The sequence below is a fragment of the Callorhinus ursinus genome, unplaced genomic scaffold (assembly GCF_003265705.2).
Source record: "Callorhinus ursinus isolate GAN/ISIS: 27379988/994484 unplaced genomic scaffold, GSC_fseal_2.0 scaffold52, whole genome shotgun sequence".
Classification (NCBI taxonomy): domain Eukaryota; kingdom Metazoa; phylum Chordata; class Mammalia; order Carnivora; family Otariidae; genus Callorhinus; species Callorhinus ursinus.
Genome location: NW_027397114.1, coordinates 6,154,529 through 6,179,258, shown reverse-complemented (window position 1 = coordinate 6,179,258; position 24,730 = coordinate 6,154,529). Strand labels below are relative to the sequence as shown.

At 50.1% G+C, this 24,730-nt stretch overlaps 1 protein-coding gene across 4 annotated transcripts in view; it reads left to right on the top strand.

The window, feature by feature from the left end:
• Positions 1-24,730, top strand: part of IGF2BP1 (insulin like growth factor 2 mRNA binding protein 1) — a 38,940-nt gene that overhangs the window by 7,521 nt on the left and 6,689 nt on the right. For 3 of the 4 annotated variants that reach the window (XM_073883746.1, XM_025859393.2, XM_073883747.1), the window contains exons 3-8: positions 17,547-17,595; positions 18,116-18,167; positions 20,572-20,635; positions 22,259-22,540; positions 23,676-23,810; positions 24,460-24,582. In XM_073883746.1, coding sequence (XP_073739847.1) covers positions 17,547-17,595; positions 18,116-18,167; positions 20,572-20,635; positions 22,259-22,540; positions 23,676-23,810; positions 24,460-24,582 — 705 coding nt within the window. The remainder of the gene's footprint in view (positions 1-17,546; positions 17,596-18,115; positions 18,168-20,571; positions 20,636-22,258; positions 22,541-23,675; positions 23,811-24,459; positions 24,583-24,730) is intronic. The other variant, XM_025859394.2, reaches the window with a different exon arrangement.

The following is a 24,730-nucleotide window of genomic DNA, read 5'->3' as shown; positions in this document are numbered from 1 at the left end:
TTCCAGTAGAAGAGCTTGGGTGTCCCCTCAGATTGTGTTCAGAGGGGGCTCTGTCCTTTTTTAGTGAGTGGGAGGGGTCATCCTAGTATGGAACAGGCTGAGCCAGCTTTGTAAGGCCTGTTTGCAGCTAGTAGGTTTGCAGTAAATAGTTGGAAAACGAAGGCACAACAGGCTCCAACAAGCTTTTACCCTAAACACAGACCACTGAAATACAATGTATGTGGATTATGGGCAAGTCACAGGAGAAAAGTGGGTCTGGGCCTCATCATTTTAATGCAGTTGGAGAAAACCTGATTGCAAAACACTGAAATGTGGCTGTGTACAGAACCCCCCCGCCATCCCCACCCCCGCCAGAAATGCAGTCCTATCGCCGAAGTCCAGTCTTCCCAGGATTTGATGTTCTGGTTGTATGGCAGAGAGCACAGAGCATGGTGAACCATTAGTAAAACTGCTTTTGAATGAAATACAGAGCAAATAGCTGGATGATAAGAATTTTTGACTGCTGTGTCAAGGTGTTTGCAAGACCTCTACAGACAAGTCTGATTATTAGACAAGTGGCATTTTGGTGGCTAGAGGCACATAAGGGACCAGTCAGGATGGATGGGTGTGAATTCTGCTTATAGTTGAGGGGAAGGGTGTGCAGACATCTCTCTTTGAGAGGAGACGGCAGAAATGGAGGACCTCTTTCCCACACCGTGTCTGTTCGGTGGATTCTAGTCAGCCCTCTGCATATTTCTGTAGGAAAAGAGGGTGAGGAAAACTTCAATTTTCATTCATGTTGAGTTAGTTTCAGTTGAAAAATTAGTCCTTCATCCAGATGTTTTGACCACTTGAAATGGAAAATGTTAAGTCTGAGTGAAATTTGATTGAATAGTTGAGTTGATTGGATGTAGTTAGAATCTCCAAGAGGAGAAATCAGGATTCAGGAAGAAGTTGTTCCGTGTAAAGGTTGTTTGTGGGGTCTGAGTTCTTTGGCAGCAGGAGTTGGGTGGACAGGAATCATTCTGAACTCCTGAGGCTCAAGGAGAGAGGACGCTCTATGGGGTCAGAGTCTCCTGACCTACTCTAGGTGCCTCCTTCTACCCTCTTTAGGACTATGGAGGAAAGGTCTTTCAGGAGAGCTCAGTGTTTAAAAACAAGAGCTTTGGAGCCAGGCGGTGACTGAAACTGCAGAAGTTAATCTTCTTAAGCCTCGATTTCTGTAACTGTGAACTGGTGTTATTACACATTAACTATTATTATTGCTATTATTTGTTTTAGATACGGACCTCTCTGCCTCCTGTCTTTGGACTGTGGCAGCTTGGGGCATAATCTAAGGCAGTAGGTAGGGTGTTTATCCTTCTGTGACTTTGGCATGTTATTTTATATGGAATAGTGATGGATAGGCATATTGAAGGGGACTTATGTGTAGGGTGCTTTGATAACCTGCATGCTGAAAGGAAAAGCCACCTTTTGGTAGAGGGAGATGAAGGTCACCAGGGCAGTCCTCCCAGACCCCCTGCATTATGGACCCCATCCTGTCAGACAAGAGACTTGAAGAGATGGTGGAGAATGCTCCTGCTGATTGTTCTTTAGGGGAGTGGGCCGTATATTCTGTTGTTGATGCCATGAACCCAGGCCAGATGAAATTTCATACTTGGGGGCTACTGTCAGAGGTGCATGTAGGGCAGGGACATTGGTGAGAGAAGAACCGCCTTAATTCTGGAAATGAGGTAAGTGTTATAAGGATTCAGGATGAAGGGGACTTTGAGTCCTTGGGGGTCAGAGGAAGGAAGAAATGAGAGCAGCTTCTCCCACCTGGTGGGAGATGGGCATGTTTGCGTTGATGTTCAGCTCTTGGTAAGCTAACAAAGTAGCCTTTCAGGAGTTGGGGATCCCTGGATGCCCAGGAAGTGACCACATACATTGTTCCCCTTATACAGGGCACAGCCCCAGCGGCCTCGCTTGCCCTGGCCCCACGGACTGGAAGGAGAGCCCGTCTTGCCACCCAGTCCCTCTCTCTGGGCCTCCCTGTTGAAAGGGTGCACACAACACCCACTCGCACACGCACAGACCTATTGCCCCTTTCGAAATCTCAGGCTAGGGACTGAGGATTGAACCTTCTCAGTGGGGTGGGGAGAGGAAGGGCTTCCAATCCGGATGTGGCTTTTGGCCATTTAACAGGCTTGTGACTTTAATCAGTTACTATAAAGGGTTTTACAATTAGTTTATGTGGAATGATGTGTGTTGCCTCTTTTCTGGAGTGGCATCTGGGATTGCTTGGGGCTCCTCAACTTCCCATGAGGTATTCTGAAGCTGAAGAGGACAAAATGAGGGGAGGCAGGAACTAAAGTGGGGGCTGTCTGGGTGAAGTAAACTTGGTGAGGATGTCTGTTCAGGGCTAGAAATATTTATTCTACTTCCTCCTCCAGGTCTCTGAGTTTCTTGGGAGGAGAAGTCCGACTGTAATAGAGCAGTTGGTTTTGGCAGGATTTGGAGACAGACCCCGAAATTAAAGAGTAGAGATGATCCTTCGCAGACCAGGCTGTTGGTGCCTGCAGCCAGTGTGCTCTGGGCAGGGACTAGACAGAGGATGTTGGCTTTGGGGGGGAAACAGCGGGATTCTGAAGATACTCTCTTGACTCCTTATGTCGAGTGTCCACACCAGCAACTTTTTGTTGAAAGGAAGGGAAAATCTAGCTCACTGTAGTTACTTGGTCTAGAGGGTTTTCCTGCTATGGTTATCACATTTGATTCAGAGCTGCTGCTGCTGGCTTTTTAGAAAAGGGTAGAGTGATACCTACCCAGAATAAGTTGGAGGCAGGCAGGGGGAATATGACGATCTTCACAAACATCCTATGTCTCTATGAGATAATCTTTCTTTCACTTTCCTACGCTTGTCCCTCACTGACTATCTTGAATGAGTAGTTTGCTAAATTTAAACTTCTAACTAGAGGAAGAATGGAGTCTGTCTAGGCTCAGGTTCCTTTGCTCTCTTCAAAACATCCCCTGGTCAGCAACTTTAGCTTGGGTTTGTGTGGTGGGGTGGGGGACGACGACTTTGCCACTCAGACATTAGCCATTTTTGCAGGGGGGAGGAGAGATTTTAAAAATAACACATTTACAACCAAATTCCACATAAGAAAATATTTAAAAAGTTGGTACAGCCTGGTGTGATCACTAGCATTTTGCTGTGAAGTTTGGTGCCTCTCACAGTGGGTTCACTCACTCCCGGGTACGTTCATCCGCTCGTTTTTAGGTATTCAGAGTCTTCTACTGCGTGCCACGCCTCTGCTAGGTATTAGAAATACAGTGAATGACAAGTGAAAGACTAGTATTAGAGATGGAAGGAAATACAACTTCTCAGTTCATTTTCCTCCAAGAGCTTTTAGATTTTTAACTTGCTCCTTGGTATTTTAAGAGAATTTTAAATAAAATGTTTTTAAAATTTTTAAGTTAAAAATTATTTGTTTATCTTATCTACTTACTTATTAATTTATAAGATTTTATTTTTAAGTAATTTCTTTGCCCAACCTCTGGCTCTGACGTAACAACCCCCAAGGTCGAACTGCGTGCTCTACCCACTGAGCCAGGCAGGCGCCCCTAAGTTAAAAATAATTTTAAGTATTTTAGGGGCACCTGGGTGGCTCAGTCAGTTAAGCGGCTGCCTTCAGCTCAGGTCATGATCCCAGGGTCCTGGGATTGAGCCCTTCATCGGGCTCCCTGCTCAGCGGGAAGTCTGCTTCTCCCTCTTCCTCTGTCTCTCCCCCTGCTTGTGAACGAACTCTCTCCTTCTCTGTCAAATAAATAAAATCTTAAAAAAAAACAGTTTTAAGTATTTTAAAATAATTTCAGTTAATTAAATACCTCTTAAATATCTAAATAATTTTACGTGGTGAGGCATACATAACATGACATTTACTACTGTAAGCATTAAGTTGCACAGCTGGGTTATGGAGAACATTCACGCTGTCATGCAGCCAACACCTGCATTCATCTCTAGAACTCTTTTCATCTTGCAGGACCGAAACTGTACCCAGTAAACGAACTCCCCCATCCCCCTCCTCCCTCTAGTGGTATTAGAACCATTGCCAGTTTTTCTTTTTCCTTCCTACATGGTGGTCACCTCTTCATCCTTCCATAGATACGGGAGTCTTTGCCTGACCCCTCTCTTGCATTAACACTATTTGTTGGGTTTTTATTTAGCACTATTGGGTCTTTTTCAGAGTGGGGGAGAGAGACAAGGGTTGAGAGAGGGAGCTGCACAAGAGAGGTACAAGATAAAAATCCCTGCCCTCCAGCATTTTCACTTTAGAGCTAGGAAGAGCTGTGGGACAGCAGAGGCCAAGAGACTAGACTAGACTATGTATTAAAATAGGAGGCACACAACCTCAGGGACTAAAATAGAGGAGGGAGGCTTTGAGGGAGCTAAGCTGTGTTTTGGAGGATAGGCAGACAAAATAGGAGTGGATTAAGGAGAGCATGATGGATTGACAGGGAGATGTTGACGGGAAGACAGTTCATCTAGAAGAGAGGGGTGGCATTGTCGTGAGGCCCTCAGGCAGCTAGGGCAGATATCCCCGTTTATTTCCCTTATAGAGCATCATCTTGGCTCCAGCGCTCTGTTCGAGGTGACTCAGGTCAAAAGATGAGCATTTATTGGGTATCTCGTCACATTCCTGAATCCTCATAAAGAGCCCTGTGCAAGTGATTTCCTTCTGCAGAAGAAGCTGAAGCTCTGAGCGGGTAAAGTAACTTAGCCGGGGTCAGCACCTTGAATAGGTGTGGTAGTGCTGGGATTCAAACCCAAGCCTTTCCACCTCTAAGGCTGAGCTCTCTTAGAAGGTGGGAACAGGTGATCCTCTAAAGTTCGAGGAAATTGAATCTTGAGCTTTTCTGGGGGGAGTGCATAAGTAAGCTTAGCAAATAAAAAACATGCCCAACATGAATTTCACCCTGTTCTGAGCCTCCTTCTTCCCCAGGTGTTTTATACCTGCTTTGCATTTTATTTTCCTCTCACTGTTGGGATTTTCAGGCAATCTTCAGTGGTTAAAAAAAACCGAGAAAATTCTCCTCTTGTCTGGACAGCTAAGATGCGAAATGGCGATTCTGTTTTTAGATAGAAAAAGACCCACAGAGAGGGAGCTGAGTGAAGTGGAGAAGGACTTGAGTGGGGTTCAAGTTCAGGTATCAGCCTCAGCTTGCTATTTCTCCGGATGGGTAAACTGTGGGATCCGGGGTCCCTATCTTTTCCTGGGCCTCATTTCCTCATCTTCAACATCCCCATCTCCAGAAACCCCAGGAAAAATGAGCTAGGTATTTTGAGTTTTAAGGGCCTCCATCCATCCTTTGGCATTCTGATAGGCACCAGGGCTGGAGCCTTTGGCTGGTATCTCCCCCCCCCACTTTGTGTGGGTTCAACCCCCAGGGAACATGGGAGGCTGGGGGGAGGGGCAGGGATTGAGATGCTTCTCCCACCCACCCCCTCCCCCTCTTAGCAGGAAGGGACAAAGAATTCACCTTTGTTGCAAAGCCTACAGAACCATAATTCATAGCTTATGTATGCTTTTTTTTTTAAATTTTATTTATTTATTTGAGAGAGAGAAAATGAGAGAGAGAGAGTACATGGGGGGGGGAAGGTCAGAGGGAGAAGCAGACTCCCCGCCGAGCAGGGAGCCCGACGCGGGACTCGATCCCGGGACTCCAGGATCATGACCTGAGCCGAAGGCAGTCGCCCAACCAACTAACTGAGCCACCCAGGCGCCCTTATGTATGCTTTTGAGGAGCAAGAACCCAGGTATCTTCTTTTTGCTGAGAAGCAGGAGGAGCAGGCCGGCTTCATGGTGTAGCCACGCCTGCTGGCTAGTGTCACCTTGGGTTAGTCACTTAACCTCTCTGAGCCGGTTTTTTTTTTGAACCGCAGAATGTAAATAAAAAATACTATCATTCTTTGGTGGTTCAGAGGCTCAAATCAACCTCTTGACACTGTCCTAGGTTCATAGGAGGTGCGGGTGTAAAGAAGGACTTTGTAAACTCTAAAGTCCGTGCAAATGTGAGTTATTAATGATTATCATTAACTGATGACACCCCAAGAGAACAAAGAAGGGCCTTCTCACCCCCAGACAAATGCCCTACTCTGCATAGGGGTGCGGAAGATGGCTCTTGGATTGTAGCTTTTCTGAGGAGGCTCCCGGGACGTCTCGGGAACAGGGTCTTTTTTCTTCAGGCCCGGAAGGCCCTTGCGGCCCGTGCCCCCAGCCCAGCCCACTGCCGGGCCTCAGTTCCTGCCTTCGCAGTGGGAGGCCTCCCTGGCCTGGTCCTGCCTCCTCCCCGCAGCCCGGCCGAGGTCTCTAAGGAATGCCGCCTCCCGGGCCATTTTCTCCCCTCCAGCTTCTGCGGCCCCACTTCCAGCCCTCTCTCGGCCCCCTACCCCCAGCCGGTTCCCACTTAAATGCTTGCAGGCCTGTTTGCAGGCGGGAAGCCCCCTCCCCCACAGGACCACCTCAGTCACAGCCCTGACCACAGGGAGGTCGGGTCTGGATTTACTAAAGGACCCCGGAGGGGGAGCCTGCCCCTCGCTGGCTGCCTGGCTCGCTCATGGGGTCGGGTTTCGGCCGGTGGCTCTGGAGAGAGAGAGAGACAAAGGGCAAAGTCCTGTCCCCACCCCCACCCGGCAGCCCGGGGGCGCTTGTCCCCTCCCCCTCCTGGGCCCCGCCGGGGAGCCCAGGGCCCCCTGGGCCGGGCGGGACCGGCCCCGAATGAGTCGGAGTACCGAGGGGGTTCTGGCGGCAGAACATTCTAGACTGCCGAGGCTGCGGCAGAGAAGGGGGGCGGGGACCCGGGGGGCATCGCCTGCCCCCTCCCGGAGCCCTGCCCCCCCTCCCGGAGCCCTGCCGACGCGGCCCACCCAGCGGCTGGGGTGGGAGGCCGCGCGCTCAGCTTTCCCTGGGCGAGGTGAGGGGCTGGGGGAAGGGGCCGCCCGCGTGGGGCGCAGGCCCGGCGACGCCAGCGCGGCCGCTCAGCTGCTCAGGCCTTCTCAATTGCCCGTTCATGAGGGCTCCCCTCCTCCCCCCAGCTGCTGCCAGCCCTCCCCCACCCTCAGCTGCTGCCGCCCTTCCCAGGCACCTCTTTCTCCTCCGTTGCCCTGCCTGCCCCCGCTTTGGCGGCCCTCCGCGGCGGAAGGCCCTGCCCGCCACCCTGGGTCTCCTGGCATGTCTGAGACCTTGCTTGCTGCACCATCTTGGAAGGTGCTGGTGCAGCTCCTGGACGCCATCCCTGGGCTGGGAAGAAGGACCTACCAAAAGGGCATCTGTGCCTGCCGGAAGGCAGGGCAGAAGTCGGGATGGGTGTCCGCGTCCGAGGAGAGTTGTTGTGATAACTCCCCACCCCACTAGGAAGAGACAAGACACCAGCCTCCTGAAGTTTCTGACTACCACCAGGTCTTTGCGGGCAGCTGGAGGGGAGCCATGCCTTGAGGTGGTTAACCTCATGCAGGAGGGACACAACCAGCACTCCTTTCCACTAATAGGATGATCAGTTATTATTTTTAATGTTTACCGGGATACATTCGCGTCCTTTCGCGGGAAACACTGCCGACTCCAAGAATTATGCTAAGTCCCATAGGGTCGTTTTCTCGGTGGGGAGTTGAGTTGTTGAAGACTGATTTCTCTTGAGGCTGGTCTAGTTTCCTTACCCTTGCTTCTGAGAGCTTCACCGCAAAATCCTGTCTTGAACTGGGCTCTCCAAGCTTGCCGTTCCCTCCTGAGGGAGAGACTCAGCCTTTCTCTAGTTCCGAGGCGTGCCCCCATGAGGCTTTCCACAGAGGGCCAGACCTTTTGGCTCGTAAGCTTTCTGGAGAAATGCTGACATCTCCACTGGGGGGTGAGAGTTCAACCAACATCTCTGGTGAGGTTGGGGCAGGAATAGTCTTTCTAGTCCCCCTTCTGCCTTTTCCTCTCAGAGTATATTAGCTTCCCCACCCCACCCCCCAGTGAAGATGCTGGAAATGCTTCTCATTGCCAGCCTGAGGAGGATGGCGAATGATGTCTGCAGCAGTTCATTTCTGATGCCACATCATCGCTGCCTCCACCGGGAAGGCTGCGCTGCTCACGTTTGGGTCACCTCTTTATCATTTGTCCCCACAAGTTAGGTTTATGCTGAAGGCTTCTCCACACGTCCCCATACCCAGATTCTGCTTCCTCCCACTTCACCCTGCAGAGCTCACGTGGCCAGCTCCCACTCTTAGGAACCACTCAGGTGAAAGAGCACAATTCGGAGGCAGAGCGCAAGGTGGAGGGAGGGGGAGAGGCAGTTGGCCCAGGCCGACTTGAGATTTGTCTGGAAAGAGCTCCACTGTCTCAGAGCTTCTGTTTTGGCTTCCTCTCTGGTGCTGCCCAGATGGGCAAGAAAAAAAACGTGGGCTCTCTTGTCAAACCATTTATTTCCGAGATGAGTGAACTGAGTGAAGTATTCATCCTTGAGGTTTGCTTGCTAACACCGGTTAGCGCCTTCCCCGCTCCACGTCTCACCTTTGCTTCCTTTCTTGTCCCTAAACATACACGAAATCTTGCAAGAATTTTTGGTGACTATCCTTTTACACTGCTAACATTTCTCTGACAGTCATCCAGCCGTGTTATAGTATAGTTAGCTCTTGTGTGGGTTAAACCCTGTGCCCAAATTAGAGCCGCATGCAGTAAAAGCCAGTTGGCATTCACTTAGCCATACAGAATATGGGCATTTTTCCTGCTGCTGACATCGGGGCTATACAAGCTTCTGCTGTGTTAACACTTCTTGTCAGAGAGAAAGCGGCAAGGTTTGGTGGAGATGAGCATAAACCAGCCTGGGAGGAGAGCTGAGTTCCGGTTCTACCTTAGTGTCACCAGAGGCTCATTTCCTTTTTTCTGAGCCCTGGTTTCTCCAGGCGTCAGAGGAAGGTGACTGTTGAGGAACCTCTCAGGCTTGAGGGGCTTACCCCTCTCCCACCTCAGTGTATGAATCTGATTTCCTTCGACTGGAACTTGCTGGTGCTGGGTTCATGTTTGTGTGGGCGTGCGCATGCGTGCATCGTTAGTCATGTAAGAAGCCTAGCGACCCCTCCCTGCCCCCCACCTGCTTTCCTGCCTCTAGGTAGGCTGGAAGCATATTAAACATGATACAGAGCCTTCCAGAGGTGGGGGAGGGGTATGGTTCATCCCAGAATCTCTCCTGGAGATTTGATTTTCCTTTCTGCTTGTCCCCACCATTAGCACAGGAGTCCGAACACACGTGGGACAGTGCAGGGGTGCTACATATATTTAAAAGACCATGTTCACGGGACCACAGATACATCGCAGGGGTGTCCCTGCCTTCCAATTGCCCCTCCTCCACCCAGGCCTTCACCTGGGCGGTGGTGTCTGCTCTGCCTAGTCCTGTACCTTTCAGTAGGTTCATGTTTTCCTTTCCAGCCCCTACCCTGCCCATCAGCCCACCCGACAGCCCGCCTGTCTGGCTGCCCTGCCTCTGGATCAGCCTGGCACGGAGCCCTGGGCATTGGGCCAGCTCCTCCCCCCCCCTCCGGCCCCGCCCCCTTTCTCAGCTACCGCCGTGCCTGGAGCGTGCCAGGCCCACCCCCTTCGGAGGCTTTCCTGGACAATTACTTTCTTCACCTCTGCACCCTAGAGGGATAAGGAGGCTGGGTGGGGAGGAAGGACTGGGTCAGTGGTGATCTTACGGAAAAGGCAGAGGTTGGCACTTTAGGGCGTTTGATGTGTGATTTCCAGCTGGAAAAAACTGGGAGGAGAGCCAGCTTCGGGAGGGTGCTTCTACATCAGCGTCAGCGGTCGGGGACTCTCTTGTTGAAGAGTCAACAGGATCACCCAGGGATACAGTGGACAGCCCCCCCCTACTCCCCAGTTAACCTTGTCCATTCCCTTCCCCCATCCCCAACCAAACGGGGTCCCCTACTGGACTGTCAGCTGCTTGAGAGCAGGAGGCATGCCTGTCTCCAGCACCTTATCCTCTGCACTGTAGCACAGTGCCCAGCCTCATCCGGTAGAAATGCATTGACAGCCACGTATGTAAGTACATTTCCTTTTTTTTTTTTTTTTTGCTTAGATTCTTTTTTAAAATTGTGTAATAGCTATGTCAGAAAAGAGGGAAAATAATGTAAAAGATTAATTCTAAAATTAATTTAGAAATTCAAAGTATTATTAATTCAACATGGAATCAATGTAATAATGAGGTTTTATTTTTTTGGGAGGGGGGTACAAAGTCATAGGGAATCCGGTGTGTAGTATTTTATACTTAGAGCCTGTTCCAATTCAGATGCTAAGTTTGCATTGGAAACATTCAATCAGCATTTTATAATTTATAAAGGTTTTATTTACTTATTTGATAGAGAAAATTGAGCGAGAGTGCAGGAGCTGGGGAGGGAGTTGCAGAGGCAGAGGGAGAGGGAGAGAGAATCCCAAGCAGACTCCTCACGGAACATGGATCCCGAGGCGGGGCTCGATCCCAAGACGGGGCTCGATCCCAAGACCCTGAGACCATGACCTGAGCTGAAATGTAGAGTGGGATGCTCAGCCAACCGAGCCAACCAGGCGCCCCCCGATCAGTATTTAGATTTTACAAATTTTACAAAGGAAAAGTTAAATGATATAAACACCTCTAAAACGAGCATTCTGTTCGTCAGTTGCAGTAGCCACAATTTAGTGGCTCAAAAGCTACATGTGACTAGTGGCTACTGTGGTGTGGACAGCAGGGTCCCAGTGCTTAGTAGGTGCCAAGAAAATCTGTGGAATGAAGGACTGCACCAGCCGGACTACAGAAACCTTGGGGCAAGTCATGGTAGAGAGTTTGTGGATGAGAATGAAAGCAAGCAGGGTGCGCCTGCAGGTTTGCAACCTTTGTGGCTCACTCTAGTCTGACATGCAGATAACCGCTCCAGCCCGTCCCCAGCCAGGCTTGTGTTCCCATCGCCTTGGGTTAGTTTCTTCCCAGCTTTTTGAGGTGCTGCCCTCAGGCTTGAGCCAGGACTGGGGCATCAATGTGTAGATGTGTGGGAGGATGTCTTAAATGTGGACTTATGGGTGGATTCCAGAGTCTTCATGAACTCCTGAGATCTTGAAAGTGTGTGCAGAATGTTGGCGCTTTTCTGGTGTAGAGTGTTCTTAGCTTTTTATCACATTCCTAATGAGAACGGAGTATCAACAAAGGTGTGTGTGGGGGGGGGCTGTTAAGAACCACTTATTTAAGGGGCGTTTGGGTGGCTCAGTCGGTTAAGTGTCTGCCTTCGGCTCAGGTCATGATCCCAGGATTCTGGGATCAAGCCCCGCATCAGCTCCCTGCTTGGCGGGAAGCCTGCTTCTCCCTCTCCCTCTGCCTGCCGCTCCCCCTGCTTGTGCGCTCTCTCTGTCCCAAATAAATAAAATCTTAAAAAAAAAAAAAAAACCCACTTATTTAAGAACCTTTAGGCCATAGAAAATTCCTCAGATTAAGAAAGCCTTTTCCTGGGGCACCTGGGTGTCTCAGTGGCTCAGTCGTTAAGCGTCTGCCTTCGGCTCAGGTCATGGTCCCAGGGTCCTGGGATCGAGCCCCCACATCAATCTCCCTGCTCCCCGGCCTGCTCCCCGGGAAGCCTGCTTCTCCCTCTCCCACTCCCCCTGCTTGTGTTCCCTCTCTTGCTGTCAAATAAATAAAATCTTAAAAAAAAAAAAGAAAGAAAGAAAGCCTTTCCCTGTGGGTAGACAGGGCTGACCCCTGCCTGGGAACACAAGACCTTGTAAAACAGACCAGTCCTGGCCCTTGTTTGCCACATGTGAGAAACTGAGGTCCAGAGAGTTGAAGGTTGGACTTGTCCAAGGCCACACAGCCTGCTTGTCAGAAAATCACAGCCTCGGGGAGGGCTGGAGGTGCAGGATCTAATCTGGGAATCCCAGTTTAATCCTGGTTCTCTGCCGAGATGAAAGTCCAGGTTTGACTCTTGATCAGGGGCCCCAAGCTTGACAAGATTTCCAAAACCTGTTGCTGCTTCCCTCCCACTCCCCTCACCTTCCGCTGGTTTACCCCACCCTGGTTTAAAGGAACTCCTCCTGGGGGGCGGGGGGCGGGGGATGAGTTCCCTTCCCCTGGGGCTGTGGGGGTGGAAAGAGGAGTAGAGCACTCCCCGGGGCAGGTTTCAGCCTTTTTCCAGTAGACCTGGAGTCCTTGTACCTCCTGTGCATTTTGCCCTGCAGGGAGGCCCCATTCTGAAGGCTATCATTTGTGCATCCACTCTTCTCTACCCTGGACCCCAGGCCCCTGCGCCCTTCCAGTCCCCAGCGGGCTCATCACCAAGGCTTACATTCTTGCCGATACAACACCAAGTGGAAAACCTCATTAGTTAGATCCATTAATTTGGAACCTGCTATGACTTTAAAACTAGCTAAGCTGGAATAATTTGAAAAACAATTTTAAAGATTATTTTATTTATTTATTTATTTATTTGAGAGAGAGAGAATGAGATAGAGAGCATGAGAGGGGAGAGGGTCAGAGGGAGAAGCAGACTCCCCGCTGAGCAGGGAGCCCGATGTGGGACTCGATCCCGGGACTCCAGGATCATGACCTGAGCCGAAGGCAGTCGCTTAACCAACTGAGCCACCCAGGTGCCCTGAAAAACAATTTTAGGGGCACCTGGGTGGCCCAGTCTCTTTAGTGTCCGACTCTTAGTATCGGCTCAGGTCTTGATCTCATGGTCCTGGGTTTGAGCCCTGCTTAAAACAAAAGTTTTAATTATGGAAAAAAATGTAAATGAAAAGGTATGAAGGATAAAGGATAATTAATAAATCTCCCATGTACTTATCACCTAGTTTTAAAAATACCAACTCACATCCAATCGGTGTTTATTTTTTCTTCACCCTCTAATTATTTTGAAGCAAATCCTGGACACCTTATTTTATCTGTAATTGTTTGTCTCGCTCTTTAAAAACAAAAAGATTGTATTTATTTATTTGTCAGAGAGAGAGAGCACAGCGGGGGTGGGGAGTAGTGGCAGGCAGAGGGGAGAAGCAGGCTCCACGCTGAGCAAGGAGCCTGATGCGGGCTCGATCCCAGGATCCTGGGATCATGACCTGAACCGAAGGCAGACACTTAACCAACTGAGCCACCCAGGCACCCCTGTCTCTTTTTTTAAAAAATATAAGAACTTGAGGGGTACCTGGGTGGCTCAGTCAGTTAGGCATCTGACTCTTGATCTCAGCTGAGGTCCTGATCTCAGGGTCGAGGGTTCAAGACCTGCATTGGGCTCCACACTGGGCATGGAGCCTACTTAAAAAAAAATAAGAACTTGCAAAATCATTGATTCTTAATTAACAGTGTTATCCAGTATCTAATCAGTGTTCAATATGCCATTAGAATCACTTCACCCACTTATGGAAATATGCAGCTGGGAAAAGTTACTAGCTTAAGGAATTACAGGTGGGACGTTTTGATTTATTGGAGACTAGCACCCACTTAGCCAGGCCCACTGTTCACTATGTTGTATGAATTCTGAATACTTTTTTCTTTAAAGATTTTTTTATTATTTTATTTGAGAGAAGAGAGTGTGAGCGAGAGAGCACAAGCTGGGGAGGGGCAGAGGGAGAGGGAGAAGCAGGCTTCCCGCTGAGCAGGGAGCCCAATGCGGGGCTCGATCCCAGGACCCTGAGATCATGACCTGAGCTGAAGGCAACTGCTGAACCGACTGAGCCACCCAGGCGCCCCAAATTCTGAATATTTTTAATTGTGCTTTGGCCTAACTTGACTGAATTTTGGCAAAGGCTTTTTGTCGCCATTCTTCCATCAAAACAGCAGCGCTGGGGACAGCGCACAGAGCCTGGAACCAGACAGGTTTTGAGTTCAAAGCCTGACTCTGGCTTTTAGTAGCTGTGTACTTGGCAGAGATACTCAATCTCCCATTCTCAGGGTCCTGGTCTGGAAAACGGAGTGGCGGGCCCCACCCTCATGGGCAATGAGGGTCTTCTAGCAAGTGCTGAATTTCAGCTTGGCATCTGTTAAGCACTCCTCAAATGTTAAGCCCTTCCCTAATTGACCTGTTTTCCTTCCCAGTCTAAGCCAGTGACACTTCTCTGAAAAGGTGAAAAGGACGGGAACTTCCTTCCCAGGGAGAACTCCGACCACATCCCTTTCCGGGTACCCAGCTCCTGTGCTTCCTGAAATTCTTGGTTTGCTCCTTAACTCCTGCTGCTGTTGCATGGGTGCTCTCTCCCTCTGTTCTCTCCTGAAATCTCCCCAGGGCTTGAGAAAAATGGTCACTTGGTCTCTGTGGCCTTCATGCCCCCCCCCCCTTCCGCCAGCATTAGAGAGATGGGTCCCCTGTGGTTGCTCTGTATTGGGAGCTGCCTCGGGGCTTGGTAACTGCCCTTCAGGTCAGGGCATGCAAAGAGGTCAGAAGCCACTGGGCGTTGGCACCCAGGAAAGAATTAGGTTGGTGAAACCATTGCTTTCATTGCCAGGGGCTATCACGCAACAGGTTTATCCGCTCCTGAGGGTGCAGAGGTGGTGGCTCTTGAACCTCTAGGCATTCTCTTGCTTTTTCTGAACGAGGGATGTTGGGGTTTAGGCACTCCAGGCTCTGCTCAGAGTAGAGTGCCCTATTACCTATAGGGCAAAGGTACTGCTCAACCCTAGTGGAAGCTGATGCACTGGAGTGTGGACTGGGGCCCTGGGCCAGACCATAACCCTTTAGTTGTCAAGGGAGGCAGGGGAGCGGGACTGTAGGCGTTGGTATTTCCCCACTGTTTCTGCAGCAGTGACGTCTCAATATTGTGAACGACGGTGTTACCGTCTCACGGTGAGAGCGCTCATTCCAGCCCTTCTGTCTCCTCCGTGCTCGTCTGGATACCTGTAGGCTCCTGAGGACCCACTCCCAAGTCAGGCGCCCTCATTCACACAGCTTTTCTCTTGAAGTCCTCCCAAAAGCTCTGTCAGTTTCCACAGGAAGAGACAAGGTATGAGCCAAGGAGTACCCCATCAAATGCTGTAGCTTCTCTCTGGACCCCCAAGCCCTCAGCATACCAACCGGGTCTAGCTTGCACCTGGCCTTCCATAGTTTGTGGGGCAGATGAGTTCACCGGGGGTCCTGGGAAGGGAGGACTGGGTACAGTTCCCAACATCGCCCCATGTGCTTTGGGCCTGAAAGAACTTGGGTAGCACCATAAGTAATAGAAACCAGGCCAAGGGCTTAAAAGACAAAAGGTCTTCCGGGGCTTCTGTTGTGTGTGTGTCAGGGTTGGGGGCTTGTGGAAAGGAGGTTTGGAGGCCTGAAGGGGTTCCCCAGGGTTGGGTGTGCATGTCCTAGAGGGGTGGGTGAGTCTCTGCCTCTTGGGGGTGGGAGAGGGCTGGGAGGAGGTCTTTTCTTTCATTGGTTGTGTGGCCCTGCCCTCCTCCCCCTCCTTCTCCTGGAACATTCCAGACATTCCAGACTGCCATTGCTTTCAGGATATGGATTAAAACCCCAAACTGAGATTTGATTTCCTCACCCCATCCCCTCCCCAACTTTTCCCTACCCTGAAAAGAAAGCCCCTAAATCTGGGAGTTTGAAGTAGGAGGAGGAGGAGGGTATTTTTGATCTTCGACCTGAGATTACACTAAGGGACAATCTTGAAAGAGCTGTCTTCACACTGAGCCTCCTGCCTGGGGGTTGCTTTAAGCCCTTACTGGTTTGAATTCCCAGGCAGGCAGCCCCTAGAGGGAGTGACTCCTGTCATGGGGCATCAAAGCTAGGTCAGTGTCTTCAGTCTTCCAATGGTGTAACCATCTGTTCCTCGATTCTCCAACAGTTGGACTTTGATTGTGACGGTTCCTGCATTTTCTCAGCCTGTTTGGCTGGGCCAAACACAAAATGAGTGTTATATGGGACATCCCTCACTAGGCTAGATGCCATGGGGCCCCCTCTTTTGCCTATGAATGGAATCAAAGAGAGTGGCCTGGTGTAGGGTCTGACGACTGGACTTGTTTCTTACCCTTGCTCTCTTGTCCTGCAGTGTAGTCTGACGACTTTAGATCAGGTTCATGAACCACCCAAGGTAGAGAGCCATACATGTAGATTCCCTTCAACACGTATCCTCCTTTTACATGAAGTCATTTTGTCCCAGGAAGAGGTTTCCTTTGTGTATTTTATCAGTAAAGACTTTCCCTGCTCAGAGCTGCACAATTAGAAGGGATCTTAGAGACCCTCCAGTTTCCATTTTGCAGCTGTAAGACACTTAAGGTCACAGGGATGGAATGAGTGAGCTGGCCTAGGACAGAGCCAAGAGGGAAACACTTACGGTGAGAGCTTAGCATCTCTTCCTCACGTGTTTTCAACACCCCCCTCCCCTAGCAAGCTAGGAGCTGACAAGGGCCCGGTAGGAACACTGAGGCCTGAAGCTTACATGGCTTAGTCAGATGAAGACCCAATCAGGGGTAGTTTAAGAGCAAGAACTGGATTTTCTTGCTTCCCAGGCCAGCTTTCCCTCATGTTGTTAGAATTTCATTGGACCATGTCCCTGAACTAAGTTTGTGATCAAGGATATGCTGAGACATAAATGACAATTGACCAATGACAGTCAAGTCAATTGAAATGTTGTAAGCCCAGGGATTAGGGCATCGATTTGGGTAGTGAGCAGTTAATTGCCCTGGGAATCAACCTTGAACCTGAAAGCCTTCCTGGGGAAAATTACACTTTTAAGAGGTATTTGAAAGATGGGAAGGAGAAAGAGAAGTCATTTGGAAGGAGGGAAGGTGGCGGTCCTGATGCTGTGTTGTGTGTTAATCGTTTCCACCTTAGTATTCCAAATGCGTCTGTTACTACACTTGAAGTACTTGAAACCCTTTGCTAAGCTCTAATATTATCTAACATCACCTGAAACCACCCTGTGAATAGGTATTATCCCTGTTTTACAAGGAAGGAAAGTGAGCCTCAAAGAAGTGAAATAATTTTAAGATCAGTGCTGTTAAGTGGAACAGAGATTTAAATCCATACCTGTATGAAAAACACTTAATTACTGCACTATTATCCTCCTGTCATTTGTTTGCATGTGTGTCTCTCTCAATAAATTGTGAGCACCTTGAGGCCAGGTACTTTGTCTCTTTTGTTTGTCACCGTGTCCCCAGTATCTAGAACAAAGTATGGTCTGAAGTAGGCAACAGTTAAATGGGTATTGGATTAATGAATGAGGTCTCTGTAGCAGCGTTGTATTCCTAGTGCCTGAAACATGGTGGGAGGTAAGAGGTGGAAAATAGGTGGTTAGTGAAGGAAAGAGCAGGGCGAGACCTGAGCACAGGGACAAAAAAGGCAGGGGTGATTTGAGGGGCGTTATGTTACCCTGGTGCCTCGGGTCTCGGACCTCAGTCTTCCTGACGGCCCTAGCACCGACAGTTTACACTTTGAAGTGGGGCACCCTTCCACCAAATCTTCATTCCCAAAGGTTACCGTTCTTGGATGCTCAGACTTTGGTGTTGAACAGAAGGTAGGGAGATACAGACTGACATAGGGATTAAACACTGCCAGGTCATACATAGGCCCCTGAAGCATCCAGAGCGGTCATTAATCCTGTTCCCTCTAATTTCAGGAGTCGGAAAATTCAGATTCGAAACATCCCACCCCAGCTCCGTTGGGAAGTAAGTGATTGGGGGAAACTCGAGACATGGGGAAGGGGAGACTGGAAAGGAAGCCCGGGCCAGTCTGAGTTGGCAGAGATGACTGGGGAGGTCCACTGGTGGTTTGGGGGTCGGCCAGAGATGCTAGTACTGAGGGAGTTGGTTGGTTCTCATCCTCAGCCCAGGACTACCCATGTTAGTCCTTTGGGCTTGTCCCTGTGATGAGAGGCCTTAGGAAGGTGGGTAGGGTGTTCCCTGAGCCCCGAACTTAGACCCCAGAGGCCCAAGCCTACTTCCAAAAAGGCCCTTAGATGCTTTTTTGTTGTGCTCAAGTACATTCCTGCAAAGATGCCCTGACAGGTTACTGGCAGTTATCAGTACCCTAGAAGGAGTAAGCTAAAACAGGTCATACTACTCAGTCCCCACCTAAGGCTCTGCTGTGCCACCATGCTTTGGGGTGAGGGTGTCCGGTGGCTGGCTTCGTGACAGTTCCTGGGATGCTCAGAATAGCCTTCCTCTCTTCTCTCGTCCATGCTCCTAGGTGCTGGACAGCCTGCTTGCTCAGTACGGTACAGTGGAGAACTGCGAGCAAGGTAAGGGTACAGAGGCAGTGGGCAGGGGGGACGTGGGGGGTGGGTGCTGGAGCAGTTTGGGGGATCTGCTCTGCTTCGTTTTCCACGACCACATCCACCTGGCATACCTACCCAAAGCAGACAAGGCAGACAGACAGAATATGGCACAAAGGGAGATACACACACGGGGGACGTGGGCATGTCGTCCCGGCTTTGGCTGTGTTGCTTCTCTCTGGAACAGGTTTCTCTGTTTAATGAGCAAAAGTCACTCATTTCCAGCGTGGGGTCCCAAGCTCTTAGGGGTCAGTCACGGTCGAAAGAGAGGTCTGAAGGGTTTAGCAGCATGGAAATGGGGCACTCAGCCTGAGTAAATCTGCAGCCCCTTTTCTTTAAAAGCTTCATGATTCTCTATGTTTGGCTGGAATAGTCAACTGGTTATCTCTTTATAGAAGCCCTGATTGTCAGCTACATGTCTTTGGTCAATTAAAAAAAAAAAAAGCAGAGATTTTATTACTGGGCACATAGTGATGGGCAGGCACAGTCTTGCAAGAGTGGGCCCACAGGAGAAATACTAAGAAATCTGGGTCGTAAACTATTTGCTAAGATTTCTGAGGTTTCTCCATTGCTTCAAGTTATAAATAATTTTCAGAGGAAATGAGCTAAAATAAGGATGGTTTTGGTTGACACAAGATAGAGCTTGTCCATTCGAGAAGATACAAGTGGAGTTTGTAGATCTTCAAGAAGCGTCAAGAATCACCCCATCGAGATGTCAATGCTCATCTCCATTTTCTTTGGAAAGGTGCAAGCTAGAAATCACTCTAGATTAAAATACTTGCCTGCACATAGGTAAAGTGCTGAGTCCATCAAACAGGTTCTCCAGCTCTAATCCTGTAGGTTGCCTTTTTATCATAAATGCCAGGACACACTGATAACCATTGCCCGGTACTGCTCATGCGTTAGACTAATGACTGAGGTACTCCTGGACAAATAGCAAGAATGAGTGCTGGCTTGGGAGCACATTGTGAGCCGCCCTGGGAGGCCCCGCAGGAGTCCACGATAGCTCAAATCTGTCTGGGGCCCACCCGGGAGCTGTAACACACCATATCAGGAGGGGAGACCCGTTCCCTGGAGAGAACACAGTGGGAAATGTTTGATTTTGTTGGACAACAGAGAAAGTCTTCTGGTGTCACTTTCTAAGTGAAGTCCTTTCTGTCCACTCTTTAAAATCGCACCCCTTCCCACTACCTCCTTTAGCCCTGATTTTTACATTTCTCCACGGCCATCATCAACCCATCTGATAGGTTAGAGAATTTGCTTATTGTACTTTGCGTGGTCTGCTCCCGGAAGCTCCAGGAAGGCAGAGCCTTGGCTGGTTTCATTCATTACTGTGTTTCAGTTTAACTGGAAAGATTGCTCTTGGCGGAATCTCCCTTTACTCACCACTGTGGTGGGGGGGCTCTGGATGAAGGCCAGAGGGGTTTAGAGTGGTCTGTGCTGAGGCTCTGTGGCTAGATGACTTCTCCTCAGGATGATAGGGCCAGAGGCTTGGTTTTTGTCACTGTCCTCCACCCCAGGGCTGAGCTGGCCTAGGGAACCCCAGATCAAAAGACAAGACACAAGACACGTTAATTTTATTAATTTAAGAAGTGTGCCCCCAGACCGCCTGGAATTCTGTTGTCCAGCCCAGTCTCTCCCTGTAGGAAAGAGTATATGGCAAAATCCAATGAAGACCAAGAGGTTTCATGATAAGAACGGAGGACTTGGATGGGAATAATGGCAGGTGCCATGGATTTATGATGGATTGAATGTGCATTTCCACTGCCAAGATGTTTGGAAGACTGAGTCAGGAAATCGCCACCCCTCGGTTCCCCAGTAGCTGCTCCTCTCAGCCCATTTAGCTTGGGCTATGATACACTCACGTGTGGTCCATCTACCCTTGAGGACGCTCTGCGGTGGAAGTGGGTCTCTTCGCTGTATTCTTGGAGACCATGTTGGGATGTTTGCTTCTATAAATTGCTAATCTTACGGTGTGTGCATTTTTAACTAGTTTAGCTTCCCCAAAATAAATTTGTCCCCCAGCCCTGGTGTGTGCGCCCCCTGCCGCCTAACTGCTATGCTGACTTCAGCACCCTTCTGTCGCCCAGCTCTCTTGGCCGGGGGTGGGGGTGGGGGGTGGCCAGGGGAGATCAAAAGAAGACACAGGAGGGAAAATGCAAAAAGGTTAATTTGAATTTTCTAGGAATTCTGGAGAGAGGGGCCTAAAGGGCAAATAGTTTGCCTTGTCTTCCAGGTATTTCCTTATTACAACACACGTAACTTCTCATAACCTTGTAACCTGAAAGGATGAGCTTTTAACACTTGGAGCTCATTGGCGGCATCTCCAGATCTTGCTGCTCTAACCTTGGCCTCTGTTTTGCTCCCCCAGTGAACACCGAGAGTGAGACCGCGGTGGTGAATGTCACCTATTCCAACCGGGAACAGACCAGGCAGTGAGTGGGCTGGAAGGCGAGGCGGGGTGGGTCTTCGCGGGTTGTTGGGAGCCAGGTGCACGGGCTTCTCCATAGCTGGGGTCCAGGCAGGCAAGAGCGCCTTCTGTTACTGGGATAATCAGTCGCAGACTCTCTTTGGTTCAGGTTCAGGGATCTCAAGGTTTCAGAAACTTATCAGGATTGGTAGCAAATCCATGGATCCAAAGACCCTCCCAGGAAAGGTGGGAGATCCTCTGTAGGAGAAAAAGTGGGCTTTGCGTTGGGTCTCCAGGTGCCCCAGCACTGCCAGCGTCCTTTGCTGTGTTGACGGCGCCATCTAGTGCTAGTGAGGAGGAACTGCGAGGTTTACAAAAGGGATTTGTTCGCGTTCTGATGTGGCGGGGGCAGACATTTTATTGCGGTGATGCCACGAGCCCCGATTGTGTTATAGTCCCATCACACCTACGCTTTCTAGCTCCTTAAGCCCTTTGGTTGAGGAACTACACGTCTCACCCACTGGTACTGACAGACTTTGTACACTTAGTTCATTTACCCACTTATATCCCACCCGCTACAGGCTTTTTGCCACATTTAGCTTTTGACAGCTTTCTTGTGCCTTCAGCATGCTGCCTCTAGCTGGGTTGATGGTACATTTTAAAGATTTTATTTATTCATTCGAGACACAGAGATAGAGTATGAGCAGAGGGAGAGGCAGAGGGAGAGGGAGAAGCAGGCTCCCCGCTGAGCAGGGAGCCCGATGCGGGGCTCAATCCCAGGACCCTGGGATCATGACCTGAGCCAAAGGCAGACGCTTTAACCATCGGAGCCACCCAGGCGCCCTTAAAAGTTTATTTTTAACTTCTCTCTACACCCGACGTGGTGCTCGAACTCAGGATCCCGAGATCAAGACTTAGCACACTCTACTGACCAAGCCCGCCAGGAGCCCTGCCCCCATTTTCTTTTAAGTGGCTCTCTGGGCTCAGGATTTTCTGGAGGTCCCTACTGCCCCTTGTGGCTAGTCTGTGGTCCTTAGCCTGGCTCTAAAGGTCTTGTCAGTACTCGGCTTACTCCCCACTGCCTGTAGCTGCCTTGTTAACATTTCTAACCTGCATCAGCGGGTGTGGAACTGGATGGAGCTTGCCTCCTCCCCTCCCACAGTGTTATTCACTCCTGCTTTGCAGACATTCCAGATAGACTTAAACTCCTGCTTCCAAGCTGTAAGCAAGACATTCCATCTCCAACCCTATTTTTTTTTTTTTTACAGTCTCCTCAAACACGGAAGGTGCCAGACTCAACAGGTGTAAAAACAAGTCTCTTGTTTTATCATGTGTTTATTATATTTTTTCACTTATCATGAATCACATGTGATTCTCACATTAATCTTATGAGATGCGTAGTTCTGGCTGGAATTAATAAACCAATTCAAAATTCATTGGGAATAACTTAACTTAGGTTTCCCTTTGATGTCTTCAGCCGTTTAGACTGGCAAGTTCTCTTGAGGTGGAGGTGGGAGTGAGTGGTGGGTAGGTGGTCATCTCCCTTGTTTTTAGTGGATTCCGTGTTGTAACCCAGAGTGCTTTACACACGGAACGCCTTTGGTGTGGTTGGCATGGCGTGACCAGTAGACTCTCCCTCTGTCCTCAGAGCCATCATGAAGCTGAATGGCCACCAGCTGGAGAACCACGCCTTAAAAGTCTCCTACATTCCTGACGAGCAGATAGCACAGGGTCCTGAGAATGGGCGCCGCGGAGGCTTTGGCTCTCGGGGTCAGCCCCGCCAGGGCTCCCCTGTGGCAGCGGGCGCCCCAACCAAGCAGCAGCAAGTGGATATCCCCCTGCGGCTCCTGGTGCCAACCCAGTATGTGGGTGCCATCATTGGCAAGGAGGGGGCCACCATCCGAAACATCACGAAACAGACCCAGTCCAAGTGAGTCTTGGCTGCTGGGCACTGGGAGCTGGGGTGCCACCTGGTAGCACACTGGGGAGTCTCAGTATTTACGTTTCAGGAAATGTTGCCTGGGATGTGTTCCCATTTCTCTTCATTGGGAGATGGGGGTGGTTTCTGCTCCAATGGCAGCGTCCTGGGAAGGTGGGGAATTTGAACGGGCCTGGTGCGTGCCATTTGGTGGCAGTGGCTGGGCCAGACCGTTATTAGTAGGAACGGTTCTAGAATTTCTTGTAGGACGTGTCATCAAGCAAACCTAGTCTAGGTGAGTCAGTCACTCCGGTGCACTGTGGGTTTAGCACTGCCTGTTGGTGGCCACTGGGCTGGGCAGCTTGGCCAAAGCCAGCCCTCGGTAATAGGTCATCATCCTGCCCCATCTCCAGTTCTGCTACTGTTAACTCCTCTAAACTCTTTTAAAATTTGACTTTATTTTATTTTTTTTTTTAAAGATTTTATTTATTTATTTGACAGAGACACAGTGAGAGAGGGAACAGAAGCAGGGGGAGTGGGAGAGGGAGAAGCAGGCTTCCCGCCGAGCAGGGAGCCTGATGCGAGGCTCGATCCCAGGACCCTGGGATCACGACCTGAGCTGAAGGCAGACGCTTAACGACTGAGCCACCCAGGCGCCCCTGGCTTTATTTTTTTTGTTTGTGTATAGTGACCCCTCTTCTCTAATCTTTATAGCTAATCAGGTTCCTCTGGAAAAGAACAGGTCGCACCATGTCCTTATTCCGAATGCATCCTTTGTTATTTACTTTTAATTTGGGACAGTGTGCCTTCCCTTTATAGTTTTACGGGGGAGAATCCAGCATTTAAGGGGAATGCAGCTTTAGAGCCCTGTGGGCTGCTGATTGCCAGCCCTGTGTTCCCATGCCAGATGCCACCATCATCCGTCCCCACCCCCCCCACCCCCCCCACCTCCTGACTGGGACAGAATCCAGAGCAGCAGGCTGGCCTGGGTTCCCCTGGCCTTTTCTCTGCCCTTCCCTGTTCTGCACTGGGACTTGTTGCAGGAGCCGTTTCTGTACTTCTGGTCGAGGAGAGGTGGTAAGGAGGGTGAAGAAGACTCTGGGTTTCACCAGGGACCCCTAACCATCCTTGACCTTGTGGTCCTTAGGATAGATGTGCACAGGAAGGAGAATGCAGGCGCTGCAGAGAAGGCCATCAGCGTCCACTCGACCCCTGAGGGCTGCTCGTCTGCGTGTAAGATGATCTTGGAGATTATGCATAAGGAGGCAAAGGACACCAAAACGTAAGGCTCTCATTCAGCGTTTCTCGTAATGGGGGGAGTGCCACCTCCCCCGCTCCTACACACTTTTTCTTCGCAAGAATGCAGGGATAAATAGGTGACAAAGGACACGAACTGAGACACGAGGTCCTCTTTCGCACAAGTAACGCCCTGTGTACCCTCTTAGCAGTTCTGTGCACTGACAGGCGTGTGTGTGTGTGTCTGTATACGGCGTGTGCACAGGTGTGCATGCGCATGTTTTAGCACAAACAGGACTGTAACGAACGTGTTCTGTAGTTAGCTTTTTTCACATTTATGGATCAGTAATTACTGACCCACCTCAATTCTTTCTAAAACTGCGTGGAATTCTGTAGTGTGGCTATTTAAAAGTATACAACCGAATGAGTATTAACATGCACATACCTGCAACACCACCACCACGGTGATGGTAACGAGCATGGCCATCACTCTGGTAGTCCCCGTGCCCCTTGGCGGCCCACCCCCACTTCCCCATTTCTCAAGCGCTAAGCAACCACCAACCACCAATCTGTTGATTTTTGTCATCTCTTAAAATGTACTTTTGTCCCGGAAACCCCACATCTGCGGTGGCATGCTGACCGTGTCTCTGCGTGGCCCAGCATTTAACAGCTCCTGTCCCTCTCTCCTTCCCAAGGGCCGACGAGGTTCCCCTGAAGATCCTGGCCCATAATAACTTTGTGGGGCGTCTCATTGGCAAGGAAGGGCGTAACCTGAAGAAGGTGGAACAGGACACAGAGACGAAGATCACCATCTCCTCGTAAGGCTCTCCGTTACCTGTCTACGGTGGGGTGCCCGCGGGCTCAGGGCCGGCAGTGTGTCATTATTGGGCCTTCATGCTTGGCCCTGTAAGTTGGATGCACTTTCTGCTCTATTGAAGAATGGTCAGGGACATGGCAAAGAGCGTT